The sequence below is a fragment of the Silurus meridionalis genome, chromosome 17 (genome assembly GCF_014805685.1).
Source record: "Silurus meridionalis isolate SWU-2019-XX chromosome 17, ASM1480568v1, whole genome shotgun sequence".
Taxonomy (NCBI): Eukaryota; Metazoa; Chordata; class Actinopteri; order Siluriformes; family Siluridae; genus Silurus; species Silurus meridionalis.
In genome coordinates, this window is record NC_060900.1 from 3,276,460 (window position 1) to 3,298,356 (window position 21,897).

The window sequence follows — 21,897 nt, forward strand, 5'->3', positions numbered from 1 at the left end:
CAAATCCACGAGTTGTCTTTTATTATAAACTTGTATATGCAGTATATTTACTCAAGTATTTGGATACCTGACTTTTCCAGCCAAATCTGGTTCAAACTGTTACCACAAAGTTTGTAAAAGCATAGAATTGTCCCTTCACTTGACCAGGGTTGGAAGCTCTGTGGATAAGGAGGCTTTGGACTTTTTAACCAGAAGGTCATGAGTTCAAATCCCAGCTCCACCAAACTACCACTGCTCTCAACTGCTTAGTTAGAAAAGCCTTATTTGTAAATATAATAATTGTAAAATCCATCTGGAAAAGTTATTTACCAAATCCCATAAATGTAATATGGGATTTGACAAATCCAGCTCCATGAAGATGTGCTCTGATCTCAACCCTACTGAAGACCTTTTGGATGAATGTGAACGCTGATGGCACCCCAGGCCTCCTCACATCACCTACATCACCCTCCAAAATCTAGTGGAACATCTTCAGAGAAGAGGAGAACTTATTATAAGAGCAAACAGGGATGTGGAATGGGATGTTCAAAAAGCACAAACCAATCTCATGCTCCAGGGTGCACAAGGGTTTTGGCTTTATAGTGTAAAAACACACTATAACAGAGGAAAGAGGTAACAGATAAAGACCAAAAGAACACTAATGAACCGAAAATTGTAGTGATGAGACCATGTCTGGAGCGGTTCTCTTATCAGATGAGCCTTTCATAAGAAAAGTGCGTGAAGTGCGTGAGGAAATGTGGCCTCACATTTAATTGCTTTCTCTGCAAAATTAAACTATATTATTAACCAACATCAAATTGAAGAAAAAGTGATTTTAACCAGTAACAATTTTGCTCTTAAAGGAGTAACAGAGTTGCAATTTTTAGCATATACACTAAACTAGCATCCTTGCTAATGACACGGGGACATTTAATAATAATAATAATAATCAGCATAAAATAGTGTTTTTTTATTGTCATTTCTTATTGTACTTTCAAAAACATCTCCTCACTCAACAATTACATTACAGATAAAGCAAAAAAAACCCAACAGCGCTTCCTTTTCTTCTTCCTGTGATCTTCAGGAACGTTTCAAATAGTTCACAGGGGTGAAAGTGTTCATGGAATAGCAGAGAAAGAAATGATTTTTTTATATCTACACACGTATGCAATTAAAAGAATACTGCTTTTTGAAGTCTATTTGGTAGGATTAGTTCGTGTTTAGGTGAACTTGAGTATTGGTTTTTACGAGGACTGGCCTGTGGCCAAAAAAACTACCCAATGCTGCAAAACACTGAGGCTTTTTTCTTGAATAAATAACGTTTTCATTTATTTATGATTTATCTTAGAATATGTAGCACCCTGGCCTCATAACCCTCTGAGAAACAACAACAGAATAAATGGAACTGGGAACATTTACCATATTAGGAAACTGGGGAGGTGAAATGGGTCAGACGGCGTGTCAGTGCGGACAGAAAGAGCAGATGTGACCCATATTATTATTGTGGTTTTTTTATATATATATATATATATATATATATATATATATATATTTATTTATTTATAACAGGATACACAGGATCAGAATGAGGGAAAGAGCTACACCACTAAACTACAGCCTCTTGGTGTCACTGGTTACTTGAGCATGTAAAGTCAAATCCTGACAAACAATTTCATTTCTAATCACACACACACATGATATGACCAAAGTTTGTGGTCAACCCATTCCACATTTAGTCCATTTTTACTCTTATAATATCCCCCATTCTTCTGGGAAGATGTTCTACTAGATTTTGTGGAGATTTCGATGCGAGGGTGGTAGTAAAGTCAGGTACTGATGTAGGTGATATGAGGGGAGGAACCTCATATCACCGTTTTGGGGAGGAACCTCATATAGCTGGAAAAGTCGTGCCCAAAACTACTGTTCATATAATATTTAATAGAAAGAAAAAAAAAGAGAGAAAAAGAGACAGAGAATGACGCTCGCTTTCTACTGTTTAACACTGTGACCCCTTTCTGAACAGTTTGATTTGGGGTTTTTTTCTGAAATGTTCCTGATAATCTCATTTGAGTTGTTTTTTAGTTTTAAATTCTAATCAATCTAAAGCTGGAAAAAGAAACCTGAACTGTCAGTGGTTGTTTTGTCCACTAGGTGGCGGAATACATCACAGATCTTTTCAGCTGATGCTGGGACTCATTTAACACACTTGAATACACTTTAACACACCTGCATGAACCGTGGAGAAGATCTGTGTATGTGTGTGAATTCTTACACCGTCCACCATCCACTATATCTGCTCAACTTTCTGATAAGTGAAAGGATGAAGGATATTCACATGAGCTCACTGAGATCACGTGGCACGTCACATCCCTGCATTTCTACATCACAACCTCAAGCTCCTCAAGAAGCAATAAACCTGCAACTTTTAATGAATTCATTTATTAATGAATGGTTTATTCCCAGCAGCTACTGGGCTTCCATTGTCTTCATCAGAGTCACATGTCATTGATCAAATGATTCCACTAATTAGCACACCTATTTAATTTGTGTGTTTTTGTCATTCGTTGCTTTTCATGTTCACGTGTTTCTTAACGTGTAGCCTTTTGTTTCGAAACCATTTGATTATGGGGTTGGATGATTTACACCTTTATTATTATTATTATTATTATTATTATTATTATTATTATTATTATTATTGATCATTTTAATGTTCCCTTCGTCAGAATTCACAGTTTCCTCACTTCCGTCCATGTGTCTGAGTTCTGTGTTTATATAACACTATAAACAGGTTTCCTCCATCAGTCGCTTTCGCAGAAATATACAGTAGAATAATGATTTAGCATGTGATATTTTTCTGAACTTATCAGTCCGTTGTCTTGGACCAATTCCGTGACGTTTGTCAAAATTCGCCCACGTCCAGGCTTCTCGGAAATACACCAAAATCTTCTTCTGCCATGCCGATGACTTTGAGGGCGTGAACTTTGTGTTGCACTTTATCGTGTCCAACACACCACAGTCTAATCTGGTTCATCTCTCGAAAGAGAAACAGCATGAAAACGCCACGACAGAACCTTTTTGCTGAGATTTTTACTGAATTCGGGGCACGACGTTATGATGAAAGGATGTCCGTCTGTGTCTCAGGAAAATAATTGTGAGTGTTGAGGCTCCTCTGATGGACTGTCTGCCTGTCAGGTCTTTGTGTCCAGCTAGAATCCTGGTTTGGTTGATTTTCATTTGCTATGATTGATGATGTCAGTCAGTGAAATTGCCATTCATACACAGGGGCTGTTGGAAGTCTGGATCTGTGTATATGAGGAGGACTAAGGATTATGGACCAGGATTATGTTTTCCATAATGCAATTAAATGTCTTTAGCACCTGGTAGTCAATGAACACTTGTTAGCACTTCTTGACCTATAATCCTGGTTTGGTTGAACATTATTTGCTTTAATATCTTCATGTCAGTCAATGACATCATTATTCAATTTGTTCATTTACTCATTCATTTTTAATGCTACTTTTTTCACATTATTTATGTTTACTTCCAGATGCTCCATTTCTTTTTACATAGGATTTATTTCCACAATCAATATTTCTACCACTGTAATGTAGATTCCTGAATCCGTGGGGTAGCGATAGAAGAGTGTACTTTTCTAACTCTGAAAAAATCATCCAAAAAAAGCTATTTTTATACTGCATTACTGTTGAATATTGTGTATTTTATTATACGACGTGACAAACGTCACACGATTTTTATACATAGAGGTTTGTGCTTTTAATATGATTCATTTATTCGTTTATTTTACAAATGATTCATTTTCTTCCACGTTTTTTCCTCCCCGAATATATGATTCATTTCTTTGTTTATTTGTTCAATTATTCAGCAATTTCTTCATTTTTATGCTGTTTTTACATTATTTATTTATTTATTTTATTTGTTTTTACATGCGATCCTCCAACCCATGTAATTTATTTACACAGTTTAATCATTTATGGATTTATTTTATGAAATGCTCCATTATACTGCCACGCACCTGATTTATCGGCAATACAATTTTTTTTTATAGTCTGTTGTGATGTTTTTTAGACACGTGATTCGTTTATTTCAATTCATGTAATTATGTATGTTTGTATGTATTTTATTTATTTATTTATTTATTTAACAAATAAAATGTTAATAAATCATTTCTGTAATTTTAGGTCACGTGATTCACATTGTAGTCAAATAAAATAAGTTTGAGTTCATGTGCAATTCGATTTCTGGCACAATCCCACAGAAGAGCTGAACTGTGTGTATCATCCACTGACTTTTTGGGCCCCCTTGTGTTATTTGTGTAATTGTGTAACACCTTGTGAGTTCACGAATCTTAAATAGAAGCGTTGGACTTCCTGCTCCTTTACGCATCACTGTAACGTGACTCACTGTCCGGCCATTTGGGTCATTCAATGCTTTTGTTGTTTAAAATGAACATTAAAGCTCGTCATCCTTGGAGTCCTTCACACATCCTGCCAGATTATGAGCCGCATCCCACCAGCCAGGGGTGTGATCTCTGACCTTTTTCGTTCTATTACGACAAACAGGTTCGCTTTCTCATTTGTACAAAGTACACTTGGTGCTCAATATGCTTGTTTTTTGTTTTTTTACGGAGAGTCTGCTGCGTGTGCAGAAACAATGCTCCACTGAAATGCATTCGCTCAGAAAATGATTAGTGCACAGCAAGAATTAATTTCCTTCTGCAGTACTGAATTAACACTTACAGTACTGGAGTAACTATAGAGAACTGAACGACACGGACCCACAGTCCCAAAGGAACTCTAAAGTAATGAACTAACTCCTAGAACTGCCTGTTAATACTGAAAATGTTTGAACTATTGCTGAGAAATTGCTGGCGTGCTACATGGACACCACATCTACACCCTTTTACACTTCTTTACTGTTCCAACACCTACAAAGTTAAATGAACAGTTCGGAAGGAAATGCTACAATCCTGTGCTGAATGAACTTCCAGGATACTAAATCATTACCTGCAGTGCGGTACTCAGTACCTAGAGTGCTGAATTAACCAATTCTAGGCTGAATTTAGGCCTACGGTACTAAACACCAATAGTACAGTTCTGAACTAACCTTCAGAGATGCACATCAACACAAAAAGACAATTTAATGCAGATTAAGGCATGCGTTATAGTTTATAGTATAGCACATATAGTTTTTAGAGTAGCTGAATGAACATTTTGAGTATGTATGTAATTTAGTAGGTCAGTAATTATGTACTGAATTTCCAATTTAAGTACTGAATTAAAACACAGAATGTTAAAGGTTTGAAGTGTGTGTGTGTGTGTGTGTGTGTGTGTGTGTGTGTGTGTGTGTGTGTGTGTGTGTGTGTATAAACCAATAGATCTGAGTCTTAAACGGTGTGTATGACAATCTGGCAACATGCAATCCTCAAGTGCGAGGGATTCTGGTTTCCATCTGGCCACCCTGACTAAACCTATAACATCCTAATCAATGGGGCTCTAACACTGATGATTAGGATGATGGATAGATGATCCAGCTTGGCAACCCATTAATGATCATATATGATAATTCCTGGCAACCCAATCAAATCACATTCAATCTCATCCATCTTAATCAATAACCAATCCAAAGTCATTCTGATCCACCATAAATAACAGCAAAACTCCAAATGGGCTGTAACCAAAGTCTAACCTATTGTACTATGATCAATGAGCAACACTGGCAACCCACTCTGAGGAAAGTCATTATGTTAATGATGGAAAAGGCAAAAAAAAAAAAGGAGTGCACAATCTGGCAACCCGAGCAAACGCGCTGATATAAACGGCAGTGCTCCGGTGCGCGCGAGACTCGGAGGAGCGGAACCGGAGAACCAGGAGGACTAAAACCCCAACTTTAATCAGGATTGGACCAAAAAAAAAGAAACAACAACAATTAACCCCGACCTGCTTCAGGCTTCTCTTCATTTTTCTTCTCTCTCTCTCTCTTTCTGTGATTTAAAACCACCCAAGGCACCTTTCTGCAAAACTGGGACATTTTTCATCTGTTGGAGGACTCAGAAACAATCCTGGACTTTTCATGAAGAACCTTTTTTTTTCTCCTGTGCCATATAATTTCCTAACAGTGGGTACATTTTCACTATTTATATATTCTAAAAAGAAATCAGTATAAGGATTTGAAATCTCTATACTTATTTATAGTGCAATTTATTTATAAAGATTTATATTTAAAGTCTTGTGTGTATATATCCATATTTATCATATGCAATTTTGCATTGTTATTAAAAAAAAAATCATTATAAATGACAGTATGAATTCTGTCAGCAGGTGATCCGGTTCCCTCTAATGATTTTGTGAATTATGTGGCTTCAGAGAGCCAAAAATATGAACATGTTTTTAATGCTTTTTTCAATATTTTCAGTATTTCCAATAGAAATTCCTCTCAAAATCATGCCCGTTTTATCGCCTAAAAAATGATCCAAACACCGAGCGAGTTTTACTCATTAACCAATCTTTAAGCTTTATATATTTTGCCCAAATGGAGAAATAGATCCAAAAAAAACCTCTCACACACACACACACACACTAGCGGATACATCAGTTATAAATCAAACAGCTGTGATTTGTATCTTGGAGTATTTTTAGGCGTGAGGAGAAAGAGAATGGACTTACAGGGAGTAGAGGAGAGAGAGAGAAAGGAATGCAAAGTTTCCAGGATATATGAAGGCAGCAGCAGGACACGGTTTTGGCCATGATCTGCGTGCGGTGCTGAAAACAGACTTTCGAGAAAGGGCTAAACCGGACTGGTGTTCAGAATCGCTTCGGAGCCGGGAGGATTAAAAAAAAAACCTTGAAGCTGTGACAATCATGGCGAACCCGGAAACTTCAGGAATAGACCAAAACATTAGTGGGACCACAGCAATTTTTAGTCCGACGTCTAATCAGAGCATGAAATTAGCCCTGTATTCTCCTGAAGCCACGGCCGCCTTCGCTACGGCGATCACGCTCATGATTTTGTTCACCATCGTAGGAAATATACTAGTCATCATCGCCGTGTTGACGAGTCGCTCTCTGAGGGGGCCGCAGAACCTCTTCCTGGTCTCCTTGGCTGCAGCAGACATCCTGGTGGCCACGTTGATTATCCCGTTCTCTCTGGCCAACGAGCTGATGGGTTACTGGTACTTCCGCTCAGTGTGGTGTGAGATCTACCTGGCGCTCGACGTGCTCTTCTGCACTTCCTCCATCGTCCACCTGTGCGCCATCAGCCTGGACCGCTACCTGTCCGTATCACGCGCCGTGACCTATGGAGCCCGGCGGACGCCGCGCCGCATCAAGTGCGCCATCTTGATCGTTTGGCTCATCTCCGCTGTCATCTCTTTCCCACCGCTGCTCTCCATGAACAAGAACCAGGGGAATTCCATCTCCTCCATAGGACCCCAGTGCCAGCTCAACGACGAGCGCTGGTATATTCTCTACTCCACCATCGGCTCATTCTTCGCCCCCTGCCTCATCATGATCCTCGTCTACATGCGCATTTATCAGATCGCCAAGCAGCGCACAAGATGCCCACCGGGAGAGCCGAGGAAAGAGATCCCCCCTGACGCCACATCTTCAAAAGATCGAGCTCTCCAAAATGGTAAAGGAGATGGTTCGAATGCGACCTGCACTCCTCAGAGAATCCCGACCCCTCCAAGGCCGCCCACTCTTACCGTGCCTCAAGCCGAGGGCACAAACCATCCGGCAAGCACCAACACCCTGCATCCCCCCCTTTCTCCTTCCAAAGAGAAGACTCCCACCACTCTAATCCCTCCTCCAGTCCAGTCTCCTTCCTTCTCACCTTCCATCTCCTCCATGCAAAAGCGAGAGCATCCAAAAGCATCCAACAAAAAAGCCAAACAGACCAAGAAGGAGAAAAAGAGCGAAAAGAAACTCGACAACAACAACGGCGAGAGCTCAAGCTCCGATTCGGACACGGAGCACGGAGGGGAGGGTGTTGAGATTCCTGTGACCCCAAGTGCTGATCTTGATGCTGGTATCCACTCACCAGCCACCATCCAGAAATACAGAGACATGATCACTACAGCCAAAGGCACCAGGTTGGCTTCGGGGAAGCTCAAGCAGGACAGTACTCCTAACTCGGCTCGTCGGAAGGCCATGGTGAACCGGGAGAAGCGATTCACCTTCGTCCTGGCGGTGGTGATCGGCGTGTTCGTCGTCTGCTGGTTCCCGTTCTTCTTCTCCTACAGCCTGCAGGCCGTGTGTCCCGAAACGTGCACGCTGCCCAAGCCGGTCTTCACGTTCTTCTTCTGGATCGGCTACTGCAACAGCTGCCTCAACCCCGTCATCTACACCATTTTCAACAAGGACTTCCGCAGAGCCTTCAAGAGGATCCTGTGCAAAAATACCAAGGGTACTTTCTTTTAACGAGCAGCCATCAAAAAGAAAAAAAACACTTCTAAATAGAGAAAAAGCACAACTTTCTTTGTACGAGTGTAAATAAAGAGACTTTGTATAGCTGCGCAATGACGAAGCACATTCTACTTTGTATCGGATCAGCGTTTGGTCAGACTGTGAATTCTTGCAGGTTTACAGTATCCCATTCCTCATGCCATAAAATGTACAAATGGACAGCAGAGGGTGGACATGATTTCTTGCAGACAATTCAAATTAAAGAAGAAAATAAACAAGACTGTGCATAAGGAGTCAAAAAAACAACAACGGGAGCACAACGCAATAGTGGTTCCCTTCTTCGCCTTTCTAAGAATACCTGCCCTCAGGGATCGTATGTGCATGAGTTTCAATCCTACCAGTCTTTTTTTGTTTTGTTTTTTGATCCGAACATCAGTTGCTCGTACACCAGGGATAATACAGAGAGCAGATTCTTCTCCTTTAATCCTGCAGGAAAGGGGGGAAGAGGAGCTCACAAATGGAGCACCTTGCCAGGGGCGATGTGCAACACCACAAATACATGAATCGATGCCGGATTCAGCTTGAAAAGTAGATCGGTTCTGGGTGACACCCAGGTGATTTTACTATAATTCCCTTTCTTTTTTTTTATGGATTTGGTAACGCAGGCACGTGCTCTCGAACACACAAAGGGTAAAGGCTTGATTATGGAAGGCACGGTCTATGCCTTGAATACCGCGAACGTAGATGCTAAAGCTTTCAAAGGTGATTTTCACGTGCCATCGACTCCGATTCGAACTGGACCTTTTTTAAAAACTTTTCTGTGCAAGAACTCTGCCCTAAACGGCACTACAGCACCCTCGCAATTCAGCAGGGTGATACTTTGGGACTAAGGGCTGATGGCAATGACACTTCCTGTGTGTTTTTTTCATTTTACCACGTCTTATTCTGATGATCAAAGTGTCATGCGCATGTGAAAGTGTGCGTGTGTGTGTGTTTGTGTTTGTGTGTGTGTGCGAGTGAGCGAGCGTATGTTGTGTGTGGCTGCCTCGTGTGCGAATGCGAATGCGAGCGCAAGCTGTGGGCGAATGCGTGTGCGAGTGCAGGGAGGGTCGTCTCGGTGCCGTACGAAGAAAAAAAAAATTCCTCATTTTTAGGCACTTAATCGAAAAGATGTTTTGATTTCGAAAACAAAATGGCAAAAGAAAAAAAAAAAAAAAAAACATTCACGCATGCCTTGTCTGCCAGCTTGTGCCAATTCCTCCCATCCCGCTCAGCTCCTGATAAACCTGTGCTTATTATCCTGACGGCACAAACGTGGATTTTTCGGTGTGTTACTCTTCATTCTGCTTCGCTCTTATTTATTATTTCCAATTGGTCTTTTTTTTTTTTGCCTTGTTTTCACACGTTCTTCAATTGCTCTGTAAGCCGGATGGGAGAAATACAACAATAGCAACTAAAAAAATTAAATGATGTAAAAAAAAACAACTATTATTCATCAAGTGCTATATCTGCTATTTACATTGTTTTACTGAATAGTCTTAAGTGGTTGTTGCTTATTTTTTGTTTTGCTTTTTTATTTTTTTCTTCCCTTTGTAAAGACACTGTATTCGGGCTGCACTTCTACAAAGCTTTTTTGCAAACGCTTCATTCTTCTCCAAATCTCTATCCATATAGTCTGTTTGATTTCCTCCACTCTTTGGAAATAAAGCCACTGAAATACGAGCTCCACTCACTTGCATTCTTATGGTTATATCCCTGGAGTAAAACAACATCCTTCAACATCCTCCAGCGTCCTCCAAATTTCTTGAGCATCCTTCTATAGGACGGCTCTGGAAAATAATAGAATAGTATAGAGATCTGCTTTTGACATACGTTTTTCTCAAGCACGAGTCCGCCTTTTACAAACCGGCATTCAATTCTTGTCTGTTAAATATGTCGTTTTTTTTAAGGTCTTCTATTTGGCTGTCACGCTCAGGCCGAGTGCGTGAGAGCTCCCCATACAAACCGTGCTGCAATTTGTGTTGACACAATAACCCCGATTTCCATATTTATCTTCACAGTCTGGATATATTGGGAGAAGTTAAAAGTTTGTGGTGTCTGTACAAAAAAAAAGACAACATTCATAGCATGTGTTTGAATATGAATCGAGTACGAAGCAAAAAAAACTTTGCCGAGTGACGTAATGTCGGTTAGCGATGCTGTAGAAGAAAAATGCGAAAGCGAATCAGAAAACATGGCGAAATTAATAACAAAAAGCAAAGGATGAGGGAAAAAAAAAACGATGAGTAATGTACAAAGAAAATCAGAAGGGGGGAAAAATTATGACAATAACAAAAGTAAATCAGTAAAAATAACAACAAAATGAAAACAAACAGCAAATCAGATATAAAAGATGAAAAAGCAAATCTGGAAAACAAACAGTGAAATAAACAACAAACCACACTAAGAAACAAAACAAACAAAACAATAAATCTGAAAAGCAAAACAAACAACAATAGAAACAAAAAGTAAATCAGATACGAAAAAGAAAACAGCAAATCCGAAAAATAAATAGTGATATAAACAACAAACCACAATAAGAAACAAAAGAAACGATAAATCAGAAAAACACAACAAAACAAACAACAATAGAAACAAACAGTAAATCAGATACGAAAAAAAACCAGCAAATCTGAATCATGAACAGTGAAATAAACAACAAACCAGAATAAGAAACAAACAAACGATAAATCAGAAAAACACAACAAAACAAACAACAAATTAAAAAGCATGTAATTAATAAAACCAAAAAAAAAAAAAAAAAATCAAAATGTCAAAAAGCACTTAATTCTTTTATTTTTATTTTTGGTTGTTGTCCAAAATTATCTGATGTGATGTTTTTATATAGATATTATTATTACTTTTTTTTTAATTAACCAGCAAATTTTTATTCGATACACTAATAATACTGTGGACCAACAACAAGCAGGCATTGCATGTTTAGGACCACCCTTTTCTGAGGAGATCCCCTTTTCTTTAGACCTCCCTCCCTCCCCCTACCCTTCTAAATCACTGCTGATTTGTCTTGGATTTCAGGTTCCTGCTTTTGGATTCTAAATAATGTTTTGCACTGACAATGTTGATAAGGAATTCAGTACTGAATGAACCCTTACAAACCTTTATACTTTTAGACTTCATATAAATCAACATTGTTTGTATTGACATCACCAACATTACTTTTAGAGGACTGAATAAATACTTCTGTCAGATCAACACCTATAGGTCTGAATGAGTACTTTTGGTACTCTTGTAGTTAGAAATTAACTGTTTAGTGCAGAAATTACACCAAACACAGCAAACATGATCAGATCATTGCCCTAAAAACTTCCTAACTGTAATTTTTATTGTTTTTTTCCCCCAACTGTTTTAATGTCCATAAAGCTATGCTATAGGGAACAACTATTCCTTACCATGTTGATTAATACACAATCTGGCAACCCAAATTAAACTCCTCCTATGAGGTGAGTTTGGGGAATCTGGCTACTTTTAGGAAATCTATAATCTTGGTACCCTGCATCAAATGTGTTGATCAGGCAGGATGTTCCACTCTGGCAACCCTGATTAAAATTCAATCCAAGCAACATATCTATATCAACCAATTACAAAGCAGATTCAATTTCAATTAGAATGAAGTCGTAATGAATTAGTTTGGAATCTAGTCGGATCAAATTTGATCCTTTTGCAAACACCAGGTACCACTTATTATAATCTGGCAACCCGAGTTGATGCGCTGATATAAGTGAGGTTGCTCTGGAGCGCTCGAGACTCTGAGGAGCAGAACCTGAACAACAGGTGGACACAAGTTGACCTTCAATCAAGTTCTAGAAGGAACAGCAGCCGGAACAAAATTGAAACATCTGGAGGACTGGGAAATAATCTTGGACGTTTCATCCCGAAACAGATCATTTCCAAACAATGGGTATATATTTATTATTGATTTATTTCACAAATAAATAAATGTATCTAAAATACTGTTTTTATATTGCAATTTCTAGTAGTGTCATTTTATGCAATATATATATATATATATATATATATATATCATAATGATATTTGTTATTTCTATTTATATAATATTTTAGTATATTATCTGCAATTCTATACTACTTGCACTGTAAAACTGTGAGAAAATATGTGGGCACCCGACCACATCACATTCATATGTGGTTCCTCTCAGAACTCTTTCGACGAGGTTTGATGTGACGCAATGCTATTGTGTGTTCAAGTTCGAATCTCCTCCATGGAGCCCTGACCTCATACCCAACTAAACACCTTTGGGATGAACTCGAACACTGAGTGAACCCCAGACCTCCTCATACAGTGTAACTTTAGCACCTGATCTGACTAATGATCTTGTAGCTGAAATTTAGAAACCTCCAGCACATACGGGTGTGATAGTTACGTGTGCGCAAACTTTTGTGGCGTAGTAATAAAATATCAAATCCAATAAGGAAAGATGTCAAAATGCTGATGTGCAGCAGGCAATACAATTCTCACTAGTGATTACTGCAATATAATAAATTCAGTACTATTGAATAGATCGTATTATTCTAGATGATTATCTATAGTATTATTGTAGATGTTATGTTATTGTGTTTTTCTAATAATATATTTGTAATTTATCTGTAATCCATAATTCATCTATTTAAGAAGTGACAAAACAGCAACACAAAGTCGTTCTCATACACATAATTATCTCCCACAGCATCTTTTACATCAGCCCCCAATCAGACCAGGAAATCAGACCTGTATTCTGCTAAAGCGACGGCCGCATTCGCCACAGCGATCACGTTCATGGATCTGTTCACCATCGTGGGAAATGTATTAGTCATCATAGCCGTGTTGACGAGTCGCTCTCTGAGGAGGCCGCAGAACCTCTTTCTGGTCTCGCTGGCTGTGGCAGACATCCTGGTGGCTATGTTCATCATCCCGTTCTCGCTGGCTAACGAGCTGATGGGTTACTGGTGCTTCAGCTCAGTGTTGTGCGAGATCTACCTGGCGCTCGACGTGCTCTTCTGCACTTCCTCCATCCTTCACCTGTGCGCCATCAGCCTGGACCGCTATTTCTCTCTAGAGAAACCTCTACAGTACAGGGCCAAGAGGACGCCATGCCACATCAAATGTGCCATCTCAATCGTTTGGTTGATTTCCGCTGTCATCTCTTTCCCACCTCTGGTTTCAATGAACAAGAACCAAGAGAATTCCAGCTCTGTTGATGGACCCCAGTGCCAGCTCAGTCAAGAATCCTGGTATATTCTCTACTCTACCATCGGTTCTTTCTTCGCCCCCTGCTTCATCATGATCCTCGTCTATATGCGCATTTATCAGATCGCCAAGCAGCACACAAGAGACCCACCAGGAGAGCTCTACCATCCTGAAGGCACCAACCATTCAGAAGGCACCAAGGTCTTTTCTCCCTCGAGTCCCAGCTCTCCTATACCTTTACAAATTCAACCCCCTTCTATGCAAAGGAAAGCCCCCAAGAAACCCAAAAACACCAAGAATGAGAAAAGAAGCAAACAGAAACTTGTCAATAACAATGACGAGAGCTCAAGTTTCGACTCAGACACGGAGGAAACACCAGCCACCGTCCAGAAGAACAAAGAATGGATCGATACACCCAACTTTGCTAAACGCATGTCCATAGTGATCCGGGAGAATCGTTTAACCTTCGTCCTGGCGGTGGTGATCGGCGTTTTCGTCGTCTGCTGGTTCCCGTTCTTCTTCTCCTACAGCCTGCAGGCCGTGTGTCCAGAAACATGTAAGCTGCCCAGCCCGGTCTTCACGTTCTTCTTCTGGCTTGGCTACTGCAACAGCTGCCTCAACCCCGTCATCTACACCATTTTCAGCAAGGACTTCCGCAGAGCCTTCAAGAGGATCCTGTACAAAACTACCACTAGTATATCCTTTGAGCTTGCATCCAGGGAATAAAAAAACGGAGATCAAAAATAAAGCAAGAAAAAATTGTTTATTGTTTGTTTTTATAGATCTGTTTTATAGCTGCACAAAGTTAAATCACATTACGCTGTTTTTTTTCGGTAAATGCTAGATGACTGAATTCATGCCGACTTGTGCAGGTTTGCAATATTCCGTTCCTCGTGCCACAAATGCACAGCGGAGGGTGAACATGATTTCATCAGGACGAAATAAAAACAAATAAGGCAGCGATCTGTGAGGATCGCATAAAAGCGACGGGTAGCGCGGCGCATGAGCGTTTCCCTCCGTCGCCTTGCAGAGAATTCCTGCCCTCGGGGATAATATGCGCATGAGTTTCAATGCAACCAGGCTTATTTGATACCTGATGCTGGGTGTGAAAGTCTCGTATGCGAATAGGAGCGTGGGCTGTGGGCGAATGCGTGTGCACGTTCGCCACGCAGGGAGCTGTTGTCTTTTCATTTCGCCTGCCTTTGGCTCTGCCTCCTGCGGTGTCGCAAAATTGTTTGTTTTGAATTTGAGGTTGCATTACTAAAGAATGGTATTCGGCATACTGTATGCTAAGCGTCGGACAGGATGGTACAGGGAAACGGGAAATTTCTAAACTAAGAGTTGGCGAGCCTAGGACGCCGGGAATCGTTTGGAACCAGTGCGAGCTCCTTCAGAATCTCTTGCCATTAGCTATAATGGTGCGCAACGTCATGATTCATGATTCAGGACGTCATGATTGTGTCCCTTCTGATCATGCGAATACAACATGGTGCCTAATAAAAAAAAAAAAAAGGAATGGAGGATGGAACGGTGCGGTGAGGGCTACTCAATTGCAGCTCGAACACCCTTAATGTTCTCTGGTGTGGGGGAGGTTCAAACACCACCTGAGGACTTCTTTTTTTAAGCCTGGACCGATCAGGACGTCCTAACCTTTTATCACCACGTTGCGCACCACCCCACTGCTCCATTAAAACCAACGCAGGTTTCAAACAATTTCCGAAGTCCCAGGGTTGCCATCTCCTAGTTCCAAAATTTCACTTTTCCTGCGTATTTACGTTGAGTTTGGTCTCAAAAGCGTTCGGACCGCCATCCTAGGTGGCATGACCCAACCGAAATCCCAAGAAAATGTGATTTTTACGCCCATGTTTATTTATTCATCATTAGTAAATTTCACAGCTCCAGAGAGTGGAATCTATTCATCGATCTTAAGTCAATATAATGCATAGACTTCTGCCCATTCATAAGAGAAAACTATTCTACTAATAATATTGACTCTGTGAGTATGTGCTTAGAACAGCATTTAAGGAAAAGCATCTTGTCCTTTCGGAGCTCACACATGGTAAAGATTCTTTGTCTAAAAATACATATAGAAAAATATATATAGAGAGTTTTGTGAACACTTTCAGGAGGTATATATGTGAGTGCAAACCTGGATTCTGGAGTGGTGCTTGCAAATGTAACTTGTCTTTTTTTACCTTCTTCATAAAGTCTATCTGGATTCAAAACCTCTAAGACTTCTGGGCAAGTTCTAATCTTTTACATAAAAATCCACAACAAGAGCTCCTGGTCTTAGATTACTGTCTGTGTGGATCGACACACTTGCGGATCAAAATTTGGATCGGGTATGTGATCACGCGATGGAGCGCCGTCTCATCCAGGGAGAATTCCCACCTCAGAGCTGAGACATTGACCTAAAAAAAGCATCTCTCTGGAATGCTCTTAAAAATAGTACCATATGTACGTTTCACTCTGCTGCAAATATGCTCACCTTCCAAACTATATCCTGACTTCATTATTTTTCTTTTGTGTAAACATTAACACTTTGTCATATCAAGCAATTTTCTGCGTAACAAACAGTTCCTTGGAAAACCAAACAAAGACGGACGTTTCGTCGGCCGCTGGAAGAAGTGCAGGCACTGCGTTTTATGTCCCGCTGAGTGCCTGGTGATGGATCGTCAAACTTTGTTGATGTGGGGTCCAAATGTTTCATTGACCTTTTCGTTTTGATTCTCAGCACTCTCGTTAAGAAGGCATCGCGATAAAATACAAATTGACAATAAACGGGACAAATGTGGCCTTTATGTGCACTTTGCTTTTATAAACAGAGATCGCTGAGCCAAACAGCTCTGAACTTGAGCTGGGTCAGGGGAAGAGTGAGGGAGAGGAACCAAAAGAGAGAGAGAGAGAGAGAGAGAGAGAGAGAGAGGGAGGGAGGGAGAGAGGGAGGGCTGAGTTTGGTAGTTAGTAATTACATGATGCATTTGATTTTAATTATTAACGAGCACTTGAGCGCTCCATGCCAGGAAACAGTTTCCGTGTGAACATCTCGCCCAACGTACTTATTTTTCTTGCCTCGCACATTTAGCCTGGTAATTGCTAATCTGTGACCTGCAGAGAAAGTGGATCGGGGGCATGTATTTATAAATGTGGAATCATCGCTCCATGGGGATTTGATGTCTTTACTGTGCCTCATCTTTCCGAGCAAGCTTATGTAATTTTTGTAATTCTTTAAAGCTTTCCAGCTTTCTGTAAATCTCAGCTCGAAACACTTTCATCGAGTGCTAGAGAAAAGTTGGCGAGGCACGAGAAGGTGCTGAAGGCGTCAAAAACGGTGGAAGATGAAACTATAAAAAAAAAAAAAAAAAAAAGCTCAACATTTCAAAACACTCTCACAGCATCATCAAAAAAGTTCCAACTATCTCATGTGTAAGGACAGAAGATTGACAAGAGGTCCGATACTCTTGAAAAGCAAGCTCCCATTCTAGCCTGCGAGTCCAAGAAATGTGTTTACAAAGTTCCTTTTGTTTATATGTATCAAGCTTGGTCATTTATGAAGATCTGGACAGTTCGTTTCTCTGAACATTCAGCTGAAATGCTTTGTATGTAATGCCTTATGTAAAATGTGCCAAAGATGTTCTTCACTAGTTGGAGATTTTTCTCACGTTCCACTTCACTCCAGAGCAGTTCAATAGGATGCAGTGACTGGGCAGGTCGTTCCATGATAAATATCACTCCAGATGACTGTTTGCTCTCTAAATAACACTTACACCTCGGACGTACGCTTCGGTTTGTTGTAGGGTGAAGTCTGTTCCAATAAGCCGCAGAAGTATGGAAAGTTCGTTTTCCAGAATAAGTCTCCAACCTTCCCTGCTCCAAAACAACCCCAAACCCCACCTCCATGTTTGTGGGGGTGAAGCAGTCAGATCACATCTTCTGTTATAGAAAAAAAAATCACATTTGGACTCCACAGAACTTCCTTCCATTCCATCACTGTCCAATTCTTCAATTCTGTGGTTTTTTTGCCATTTACCAAATTTGTTGTATAGAAAAAAAGGAATATGCATGTGTCTAAAAAACCCTAAAAGACTGGGAGTTTCTAAACTATTGATTAAATTATTAATATTTTTTAATAATTTTTTAAAATATATTTAATGTATTTTGTATAATAAACAAAATAGTAAATGAACACAAGAACCGGTCGTTTTGTTCTCTTTATTTATTATTCTTTATTAATTATTTATTGCGTACAATAAATATCTAAGGAATGAACAATTAAAAAAAAACATGCTACTGTCTTTACGATTCACTAGAGACGTTAATACAGGGTAGGTGTAACGTTTATACCCATTTTGTCCACAACGCCGTCTCCTTTCAGACAGACCGTATTTACGCCAGTGTCCCAACTCAATTGCTGAAAAAGTGAACGAGTAATTTAAGACCCAACTCCATGACTGCTTTGTAAAGATGTAGCTAATCAAGATGAAAGCAATTATGCCTGATTTTTAGTTACTCCTCACACCTTTGGTATAAACCTGGGGTTATGTGTTGGAAAACTCCACCACACCTTCTGAGAGTAGTTTTCTTAAACATAACCCCAGGTTTATACCAGAGGTGTGAAGAACACTGTAACTAAAAATCAAGCTTAAGTCAAGCAAATACTTTACTGCAAACGTCCTCCATTACAAGTTAATCTGATTTGAACAGTACTTGAATATTTGCCTCAGATTCAACATAGACTTAAAGATACACCAGTCATCAACACACGTGTGAGTGAAAAGCTCAAAGCAGCTGATTCGTGAGGTTTTATTTCCTAAAAAATTTTAAATGTCAACACTGCATTAACCATCAACACAACAGATTCTTCAACATGCCAGTCGGTCAAAAAAAAAAAGACAAAGTAGAAATGCAATCTTTTATAAAAAGGATCTTAACAAGATAATTAGAGAAATAATTCCTTTAGAGCTTTGACCTGTGTTACTCATCAGACTACTGAAGCTTTTCACCAAGTTTGGAGTCCATACCACGATAATATCAAAAATAAATTACATTACATAAAATGATGTCTTTTTAAGTAATATTTTAATAGTTTTGGCATGTGATTTTATGATTATTTATTTTTTAAATTATTATTCATTATTTATTATTTTATTATTATTATTATTATTATTATTTTATTTTTGATATTTTTTTTATTATATAGAAAAATAATTACATTTCATAAAATTGTCTTTTTAAGTAATATTTTGAGTTTTGGCATGTGATTTTAAATATTTGTATTATTTTTTTGTTTTTTTTTTATTTTTGTTTATTTTTATTTATTTATTTATTTATTTAAGGATCTTAAATCAAAATAATTAAATAGATAAGATTTAAGCGATAAGCGATGCTGTAATTAGTAAATATCATTGTCAGTTAAAATATAGTGGAGTAAAAAGCACATATATTGACTCATAAATGTAGTTGAGTAGAGAGAAAAAGTTGCTTATATCTTTGATACACAGTAAAACTAGAAAGTAGACAAGAATTAAGTATTAATTTAAGCACAGTAATGAAGTACATTTACTCAAATACTTGACACCACTGTTTTATACAGTATGCTACTGTTTCTATAATAACAAATCATTCATAGAAACGCATGCTGCTGAAAAGAAAAACAACGTATTGGGTAGTTTAATTGAACATTTCCACTCTGGAAGGAGTCTCCAGTTTCAAGGCTGAAACTGAGCTGTTGGTTTTCACAAGAATGCAAGAAAGAAAGTCAGTTTTTGTGCTTTATTTATTTTTCGATATATTTATCAAAGTTTCTTTCCCATTTTTTCCCGTCATTAACCCTGAGTGTTTGTTTTTCAATATGTCAGCCTGCTGAGACGCAATGTTGATTGTATTAGGATCATGTTTACAATAATTGCTGAACAACTATGCAGTGTAGTTATTTCCTCCAGCCGCTTCGGCCTGTCACAGATTTTTATAAACGACGATGATGCTGTAACGCAGGCAGAGAAATGCCCGCACGCATGGCCAGTGTCTAATCCACTTAGGATTTCAATCAGAGCACGTAATCTGCTCGGTTCCCGAAATTCCTTCCCGATATTCCGGCTGCTTGTTTGTTGTTGTGTTTATGCAAAGTGCATATTAGCTGGAAAGCCGGAGATGAGGGAGGGATGAAGGGAGAAAGAGCAGATTTTGGCAGACGCATGTGGACAGGAAGTGCAAAGCGTGTTCAGCCACGGCCTCATCACGTACCACATATCAGCAACTCGCACAGCTTAGCCGGGTCCGTCCTAATCCACTGAGGAAAGCTTGTTTTAGCACTCTGTGTAAACCCCATGGTATCCACTGTCCATCTGGGTGAAGAGCCAGGACGGTAAAAAAAATCCCCAGTGTTGATTTAACCCTTACGGTGTTGGATTATCTCGAGTAAATCTTCATAGTTAGGATATCAAAATGTGTGCCAAACACATAGAAGGGTGATGTAGTGAATAAATCAATACACTGGACATTCAATTGGAACACTTTATGAAGTAGAACATTAGAGCTGCATTAATGTCTCTTTGGATTGTAATTAATATTAACAGTCTGCTACAATGTGCTCAGGACCACAATTTGCATAACAGTTCTGCAGTTAAGTATCTATGACTGCACAATAATGATAGAACTGTAAGGAATCGACATTCGGTGGCACTAAAATGAGGAGGAGGTTCCTCTTTGAGTCTGGTTCCTCTCAAGATTTCTTTCTCATTCCATCTCATAGGAGTTTTTCTTTCCACAGTCGCCAATGGCTCACTCATTAGGGACAAACTTACGCTTACATGGAACACATCTTGATTTCGACTTCAGTTTGAGAAGAACTGGAATCTGAGGCTACAGTGGGCACCTGCTCACCCAAACTGGTCAGTTGAAGATTGGATACATGATGCTTGGTCTGATTAATTTCGTTTTTTCTAATACAGATGGTCAGAATTGGACCTCAATAGTAAGAATTGGACATCAGTAGCATGAAACCATGGCCCTGGTGTGCCTTTGAGGTCATGGTGGTGGTGGTAATGGTGGTGGTGGTGGTGGTGGGGTAGAGTAATGTTGTGGGGAATTCAATTTTTCTTGGTACACATTCGAGCTCATAATAAGAATTAAGCATCCTTATTGATCTTTCATTCAGAGTTGCTTTCTTCTCACCACCGTGGTGGTTAAAAGTGATTACTTGAGTAACTGAACCATTCATGTACTCTAAGCCTCAATTAGAGTTATATCAGAGAGAAGAAAAATGATGACGCAATCCTTAGTTGCAAAAGATCCGGGCTGAAATTTGCGGCACTGGTGGAAATGTTCCCTGAAGACGTCCCCCGGAAAGCAAGCGTGCCACCCTTTATCACGTTTGTCTGCGTCCAGCTGGACTTATTGAAACACTGCATGTGATAATTCAACACAACGCAGGGATTAAATCGCCTCAGTGGGTTGCTGCGTGAGTCATGAAGGATTTAGAGGATTTGCTTTAGTCTCATCAAATGAGCAAAGACCAAATGTTTATTTATGAAGGTGCCCTTACTGTAATGTAGTCAGGCTTCTGCTGCATATAACATGCGGTAGGAAAGACGATGGTGTGGTGTAATGGTCTTTAATCTATTTTTTTTGGTATCTATATAAAAAATATAGTGTATATATAGGCACACAAGTGTATGGCCAAAAGTATTGAAACATCCGATTTTATTTTTATTTTTATTTTTTTATGTGGTTCTTCATAGAATCAGAATAAGAAAAAGAATCTGAATGGTGACTGAAGCTTTCAGTTTTGAATTGAAATTTTTATAAAAGATAAATAAAATTGTAATCAGTCAATCAAAGAGTTGTATTGCACATATTTTTTTATAAAAAAAATAAATAAATAAAACGTATTATTGCACCATTTTAATGTTTATGAGGTAGACTGCATGTGTTTGTGGGGGACTTTTCTCTAATCTTGTGTTACCACCAAGTTGACTCAGATGCCTTTGGATGCGTTCCAACATGACTTTGCTCTTTCTCACAAAGCCTGCTATATGAAGATGTGCTTTGCATGAGTTGGAGTGGAAGATCTGCTATGAAGCTCTGACCTCAACCCTACTGAACACCTTTGGGATGATTGTGAACGCTGACTGCACCCCAGACCTTCTCACCTCACCTTCATCAGTACCTGACTTTACTAACACCCTTGTTGAATGAGCACAAATCTCCATCAATATATCAATAAAATATATCCATATAATATATCAATAATCGT

General features: G+C 39.3%; 2 protein-coding genes across 2 annotated transcripts; both read left to right on the plus strand.

Moving 5' to 3' along the window:
- The first annotated feature begins 5,804 nt into the window (after nucleotides 1-5,804).
- On the plus strand, nucleotides 5,805-10,121 carry adra2b (adrenoceptor alpha 2B). Its single transcript, XM_046872331.1, has one exon. The coding sequence runs from the start codon at nucleotides 6,858-6,860 to the stop codon at nucleotides 8,412-8,414; it is 1,557 nt and encodes a 518-aa protein (XP_046728287.1). The 5' UTR covers nucleotides 5,805-6,857; the 3' UTR covers nucleotides 8,415-10,121.
- Nucleotides 10,122-11,139: 1,018 nt separating this feature from the next.
- On the plus strand, nucleotides 11,140-16,549 carry LOC124399513 (alpha-2B adrenergic receptor-like). Its single transcript, XM_046870469.1, has 2 exons — nucleotides 11,140-12,357; nucleotides 13,144-16,549. The coding sequence occupies exons 1-2, from the start codon at nucleotides 12,354-12,356 to the stop codon at nucleotides 14,367-14,369; spliced, it is 1,230 nt and encodes a 409-aa protein (XP_046726425.1). The 5' UTR covers nucleotides 11,140-12,353; the 3' UTR covers nucleotides 14,370-16,549.
- Nucleotides 16,550-21,897: the final 5,348 nt, after the last annotated feature.

Excerpts from the sequence above, each read along its gene's own strand:
- adra2b (XM_046872331.1), top strand. The coding sequence starts at position 6,858 with ATGGCGAACCCGGAAACTTCAGGAATAGACCAAAACATTAGTGGGACC.